This window comes from Belonocnema kinseyi, chromosome 2 (genome assembly GCF_010883055.1).
Source record: "Belonocnema kinseyi isolate 2016_QV_RU_SX_M_011 chromosome 2, B_treatae_v1, whole genome shotgun sequence".
Lineage (NCBI taxonomy): Eukaryota > Metazoa > Arthropoda > Insecta > Hymenoptera > Cynipidae > Belonocnema > Belonocnema kinseyi.
In genome coordinates, this window is record NC_046658.1 from 28,917,725 (window position 1) to 28,925,173 (window position 7,449).

The 7,449-nt window shown below is 33.1% G+C and overlaps 2 protein-coding genes across 2 annotated transcripts in view; one reads left to right on the plus strand and one right to left on the minus strand.

The window, feature by feature from the left end:
* LOC117166925 (syndecan-like) overlaps positions 1-6,451 on the plus strand; it is an 11,058-nt gene extending 4,607 nt beyond the window's left edge. Inside the window, exon 2 of the mRNA XM_033351385.1 lies at positions 2,889-6,451. Within this exon, the coding sequence (XP_033207276.1) occupies positions 2,889-3,070 (182 nt within the window). The 3' untranslated portion in view covers positions 3,071-6,451. The remainder of the gene's footprint in view (positions 1-2,888) is intronic.
* Positions 1-7,449, minus strand: part of LOC117182618 — a 262,926-nt gene that overhangs the window by 5,548 nt on the left and 249,929 nt on the right. The window lies entirely within an intron of this gene.

Here is a 7,449-nt window from a genome sequence, read left to right on the forward strand (position 1 = left end):
TAAGTATTTAGTCTATAATCTCATAATACCTTTTATAATGTGAAATTACAATTTTTTAAACTTTTATAAAGTTTGAATGAACTATTTTTGTTTAAACAAACTCTGAAATTAAAAGAAAACTGTATTTCTTTAATCCTAAATATCATGTTGAAAAATGATAATTTAAGCTAGTAGAAATTTTAAAAAAATTGTACGGTTTTCGAGATTAATAATTTCGAGATGAGATTCCTCATTTTCGGTTTAAAAGCCTGACTCTTTAATGTTACAGGGCTCACGGTCCGCCCCCTTTTTCGCTCATCCCCATCATTTGCCTTTGTAAATTTTAAAAATGTTATGAAAAACCTGAAATCGAGAATTTTGAGCCTCCCCCCCCCCTACCCACGCCTTCGAAGAATTTCCGTTTTAATGCCGATCTAAAGTATTTACGATTTATCAGCTAATTCTGATGATTTGAAGTATGTCGTCACCAAAAAAATGGCTAGATATTTGAAAGTAAATTTTTTAAACCAACATAAACTTAAAAAAAAGTGCAACAAAATTGCACAGGAAGGTTATAAAAGAATTATATTCCTTGAAAAACTGTTTTTTAAAAACAGATACTCTAGACAATCAATTTTTTTTAAATAATTGCTCGCTTCTTTATTATTGTCCGTATTTTTGATACTATCGGGATCCAACTGTTTTGAGGCCTTTTAGGTATACTCATCAGGGAAATTTTAATAGGAAGCTGATACGAAATATTTGTATATTATGCTAATATTAATTAAAAAGCAGAATTTAATCTGAAATTAATTATTAAGGCAACTTTGTCCGCGGTTAGGGTGCGCGACTGTTGGATCTCGCGCTTCGCACTCGATCATGTATTTGCCCCACACTAGTGCGCAAACCTTTTAAAATTTAAGGACAAATCACCGACAACTGCAATTTGGTGATTGCGAATTCTCTGTAGTTTAAAGCTCCTTCGGCTGTAACGAACACATTCTCACCTCGTATCTCGTGCTTTGCACTCGATTTTTTCCAAAATGTGAACTTTTCTACATTATGTCCAACACTATTATATCAAATGTATATTATATTTATTTATGTACCTCGGCCTAAGATTTCTTATTCAGGTATTGCAAAATGATGTCAAAAATTTATTTTTCATGATTACTTTATTATTTGCTCCTTATTTTGCATTAATTTTTATTCTCAGCTACACTGAAAGATAAATTATTTCCATACATTTATATTATTACAATTCATAATATGCATTGATATTAAAACAAAAGTTTTTTCATTGTCATACGTTTATTATTTAAAAAAAGCACGCATCCTTTTAAAAAATATATTAAACCTTTTATTGGAACTTGTCTCGTTTTTCCGAAAACTTAATTTTTTTTACTTTTCATGTCCTTTTTCACAATTAAAACAAAAACTACGCATCCTATCAAAAAATTATTCGTGATAAATTTGTAGCTCTTTTTTTGGAAGAGCAACTTTTGCCTGTTTATGTGTCCATTGAATTTTCGATTTTTCAAGAAATTTCAGAAAGTTGTTAGAATAATCTTGTAGGGCATTCAAAAAGCAACATTTTTCTTCCTTTGAATTTTTTAATATCATGCGTTATTTGGCCTAAAATGATCATTTTCGTATATTTTGAAATGTTGTAAATGCTATAGCTCTGGTAATTTTGTTTTTGATCTAAAACAGTAATAAGGATAAATTGTTCGTATTTGTGAGTAATATGAACAGACGTAAAGAGAATTTTTGAATCTTGAAAAAAAGTGTTCTCGAAAATTTTCAAAATGCGTACGCTTTTTGAATTTTTATCCGAAATGGCTAGATAATGAAATTTCTTCATTTTAAGACACTCAAAGAGTATACCAAAGACAGGCGGACAAAAAGACACATTCATGAGTACCTGTATATCGATTTCAGCGAGTCTCAAAACGTTTGTGTCGTTTGTCTAAAAGCAACATTTTTTTATTTATATTGTTTCGTTTCTTATATAATTTGACCGCAAAATGGAATTTTGATTTTTCATCATTTTTTTGTGCGATCAAAATTGAAATTATTGAGAAAATTCAAAAAGGACCCCGCACTAAATGTATGGGAAAATGGCTTATAAATAATGTACATGCATGACATTTTTATTTAGCACAATACAATCTTTTTGGTTATCATACCTCAAAAAAGAGTTCGGGGACGCCCTTTATGATATTTTATAGCATCTCCCAAATCAGGTTTTAAAAATGTTCATTTTTGTGGAAAAAAAGCTGGGGGAACTGTACCCGATTGACCACACGACGAAGTATTACACGCCCTTAATGCCACGTCGATTTGAGCAAGCATGAAAAAAGTTTTTTTTTGTAAAATAATTTTCTGTTCCTTTTTTCTTAATTATTAAAATATTGGGCCAGACCCACCTTCCTTTTTCAAATCGATGTGGAGCTTTGTGTGAAAATAAGTTAGGAAACTCAGCTTTCTGTTTTTTATACGCTAAAACTTTTTAGCTGAAATTAAAAAAATTTTGAACATCTTAAATTTTGTTTTCAAATAAAAATACATTACAAAAAAATAAAAAGTCTAAGAAAATAAAAAAAAGAAAGGCAAATTTTTTTTAAAAAGTCACGTTTCTGTTTTGAAAATTATTTCTTTTTAGTTTACTTTAAAAAATACTTTCAACAACTCAAGGTGTTTTTACTGATTAAAATACACTGAAAATTTGTTTGCTAGATTAATTAATACAAATATATTGACTGATAAAAATACATTTAAGTAACTGGTTGAGTATATTTCAGATTAATATTTCATATAAAAGATCCCCCTTTTCAATTAAAAAAGTTCTATTATTCCTGATTCTCGAAATTGATAATGTTGTACCAATAATTTTGAACAATTTTCAGCTGTCATTGGAGGTGCAGTAGTCGGTCTACTTTGCGCAATCCTCGTAGTGATGTTCATCGTCTACAGGATGCGAAAGAAGGATGAGGGCTCGTATGCCCTCGACGAGCCGAGGAGGTCACCAGCGACACAGGCATATCCAAAACCTGGGGCGCCACATCATAACCGAGAATTTTACGCTTGAGGCCCCCTAGTTCAGGCCACCGGCAAATCCTTGCGCACCACAAAACCACCTCAAGACCGATACTGATCGACCGAATCGATTACGATGTGGATCGCAGCTGGAACACTCTTGATCAGCAACTGAGCAAAAGTCCTGCGAGCCATCAATAGCCTGCAGGAAGGGATGAGCGTGTCCAGTCTTTTGATAAAACACTCAGCAAATGGACCTCTTGCGCTCGAAACTAAACCTCAACACACTACCGACTCGTTTCTCCTATTTTCCTTTTTCTATGCAATAGCGAACGATCGAGTCTGCGTATTAATTCGGACCTTAAATCTTTAAATTCTAGAGTCCTTTGATTTGTCGATTCGCTGACTTTTTTTTCTTCAGTTCTGGTGTCGACGACAGTGTCCTTGAAATGGAAGTCGGACCTTTAAATTCGACGACCGCTGGACACGGTTACGCCCTCGTGACTTAAGTTTTAAAATTTTTTGATTCTGATGCTTTTGGGTTTTAGTTTTTTTAGGGCGAGCCGCGTTACTAAGCTACAGTGTTAACTTTGGTGCTCGTCCTATCAGATTCGTCGGCATTATTGACAAAGATAAACAAATTTCAGATTCATTTATGTAAAATGTCCGAACTTCTGTGTATAGAACCGAAGAACTTCGATATATATCGTGGTCAATTACGTTGGCCACCTAGCTCGGTGGAAGGAAGGATGAACCACAAGTCCTCTTGACTTGTACCGCATTTTTAGAAATCATGACTCTCCTCTGTACCCGCTGCATTTGGCCGGGTAAAATGCTTTCATCGATTCCTGGGAACTTTCGACGAAAAAAATGTGCTTGAGTCATTAAGCTACTCTGAGTACCTTTTTATTCGACAATTCATTTCAGTTTTCATTTAAAAGGAAAACCATGCAAGACTTGATACAGAAACATATAAAGTAAAATTTACATGTAATGAACGGAATCATAAAGTTTTTTTATTAAAACATTGGTGTTTTCATTTTCAAAGAACACCAGAGAAGTTGTTGGAAATGATTCCAGGTATTAAGTGCAGAATTCTCATTACTCTTGTTGTTTTTGTTGTTCCTTAAGATACAAGATTTATCTCACATTTTTTATACATAGCAGACTCTTCGTCGAATCGACTTGTAAATATAAGGCTATACATCGATTGGTTTATTGCTTTGGATCGGCGAAGTACATATACGTTAGAAGTGTAAAATATTGTTTAAAGGCTGTTCAGCGATGGTACGTGTGAGAGGATAAAGTAAATAAAATGAAACACATTTTTGTTTCGCAAAACAAGCCAGGTTTGTTCCTCCTTCTACCTCCGTGTTAATCGAATAATGTAATTGCGTCTAGTGGCAACAACTTTTAAATTAAAAGACATTGCGAGAGATATAAAATTATTATATTATGTTGAAATTGCTGTAGATTTGAGGCGAAAGGAAGCTGCCGTAGTCCCGGAGTAGCGCACACGGGTCATGACTGACTGACACGAGTTTGCCATATAATTCAAAGAAACAAAAGTATCTTCATTCCGTGATTCTGTCCGCGGTATATTTATTATTGTGAATCGCGGATTGTTCTATTATTTATTACTGACATGCCTATTTTCTCCGTATTTTATACTGACTACTTCTCGTAGTCCCGAGTCTCGCCCTTCCGCTAGAAATCATCCTATATTTTTTTAAAGTCCGAATCTATAGAGAATGGCAACCATCTACACGAGCCCAGTTTAATGTTACATTTTAATGTTGCAGTGTAATGTTGCAAGAAGACTTCGTCTTCTTATTTTTCCCCCTGTATACGACACAGAGCTTCCTTTCGACGCGGAACACTGCAGACACGATAGAACAATACGTTGAAAAAGTTATAAAGCCGCCCCTGCCATACATACTACGTAAGAAACAACAATTGGTTTCGAAAATTTCACGAGTCCGCCTTTTTCGTCATTGTGAAAAACTTTTTCAACCATCATCATTATAATTATCATAGTCGTCGTTTTCGTCGTCGTTATAAGGGTTTTTTTTCGTTACTTTGTTTTTCCTTTTTTACGAAGCCGAACTCGTTTCCACCTTTTTTACGTTCGTACCTCAACAAATACAATGGGCTGAAAAATGCAAAAAGAGTTAAGTCGAGTTGTCTAAAGGAGAAAAAGTTTCCCTTCTGACAAGAAAAGGAAAAAATACCACTTTTAGACTTGTGTTTATGCTGCCAATTTCACGCTGGTTAGATTTCCCTACTTCCTGCAACTGTCACACAGGATATTTTTGGTAATAAATGCAGGAAATTTTTGATTTAAAAGCAATGAAAAATAAAATTTCTAAACATATATGTAAGTGTACAAAAATCAAAGTAATTGATGGAAACTTATCGCTTCGTGTATATCTGTAGAAGGGGTTTTTGATCGAAAATCGTATGCGTCACTTTCTACATGCTATAAATGCACGTTTAAAACAAATTTATGTAGTAAAATATTTTTTAGTTTAGTATTCGTACCTTCTTCAATTGCTCAAAGTTTTATTTTATCTGACCTGTTTACAGATACTATCAAATTTACAAGCACATAATGTAGTCAGGCTTTGAGCGTGCAAGTTCTTTGGAATTTAAAGAATTTAAAGACTTGAATGAACCGCTAAATTATATACAAGGTCACATCAAACTATGTCTTAAACTTAAGCACTTCCTTCTTTGTATCAGTGCAGAGTAATGTTTATAATATCTGCTGTTTCCTTTCAGTAACGGGATGAAATTTATTCATAGAAACGCAACTTCACCCAAACATTTTCGCTTATGCTTTTATCCATTCTGTTGACAAAGCCTCTTTCTTCTACGCTAAAAAAATATAGCGCGCGAAACTAGAAGAGAAAGAAAGCCAATCAAGTTTCCTTTCATCTTCAAATGCATTAATTACGCTAGTCTCGATTCAATACTCTTTTAGTGGGATGGGAGATAGGAAACTTATTTAAATCTAGGGTAATGGGTACAATAATTGGTCACCCTCCAGTGATTTGCTATTTTTAAATAAGTTTTAATGCTCAATATTTCTTAATATATGATAATTTTGAAGTGGTTAACCATTGCGAATGTGGCCAATCACTGTACACATTACCCTAAACTGTTTTTTAAAGTTTTCATTTTTTAACTCGATTATCTGTTTTCTTCAAAAAATTGATTTTGATATGAAATACTAATAGATATTTATAATATGCAGTATTGTGGTATTTTTTATCTCCTATCGATATAATGAAAAAGTACTCGATTCGAATTCTCTTCTTAAATCCGGAATTGATAGAACAGCGCGTTATTGATTACCTTCCATAGGGTCCATCGATTTTCTACAATGTATTTTGATTCGCATTTATAGCATCTTTCACAGCACAGCTTAAAACTAAAAAAAGAAAAGAATTAAGGTCTAGAAAGTCTTTTTTATTATAGAAAAAGAAGAAACTGTTTTTAAAAAATGTAAACGCCATCCGATACTCTGACATTTTTAGGGTTTTTCTTTTTTTTTAAGGAACACTAATTTCCATTTAGATCTTGCAGTTTTAAAAAGTTGACTTTTGTGAACTACTGTACACTTTCACTATTGCAATAATTGCTGATAAACTTTGAAGGTCCAGCCTTTCTTTCTCAGGAAGCTACCGGACAGGATTTTGAGCTAGGAGCACCTTTTCTACCTATGTAAGAAACCATGCCACTCGCTTGAGTCGTAAAAAGTGGATTAGCATATTAACTAAAAAAGACTCAAGTCATCTTAAAGTTTTTTCTTACGTGAACTTGTTAAGTAATTATTGATTAAATTATCGATAGGTTTCTTAACGAAAATAATAAATTAGACTTGTCGAGCTTCGTATTGAATAAGGTTTTTATTTACATAATTTATTTAGCGCCAAGTTGTAAAATTTGTTTTTTTTTTCTATTATTACCATGCATGGATTGAAATATAAGTATTTGTGCGAATATAGATGACATTGGCAATTTGGTTAGAGGCTTAATAATGAAACGACGGTAAGGAGATTTACGTGTATCTTTTCGCTTGAGAGATATTGTAGTCGAGGTGACAATTTTGCGAGAACTTTCGCCGCTGTTCGGAAAGATGTCCTATCTCTGTTTTAAGGGAAAATAATAATATAATTCCTGGTGGTAATTGTAATAATAAGTATTGTAGTGAAGGTATATTTTATAAGAGGTTATATTCATTTGAGTTAATTTAAAAATAAAACCCAAGGTAGCGAGATGCGTCTATCGTGGACAGTTATGCAGGCCAAGTGGACAAATGAATAATAAGAATATTTTTAATGCGAGTAAGATAAATAATTCAATGATAACGATAGCGATTAACATTGATACTTTTTTAAGTCTAAGAATGGTTTTTCTAGCCCTCTA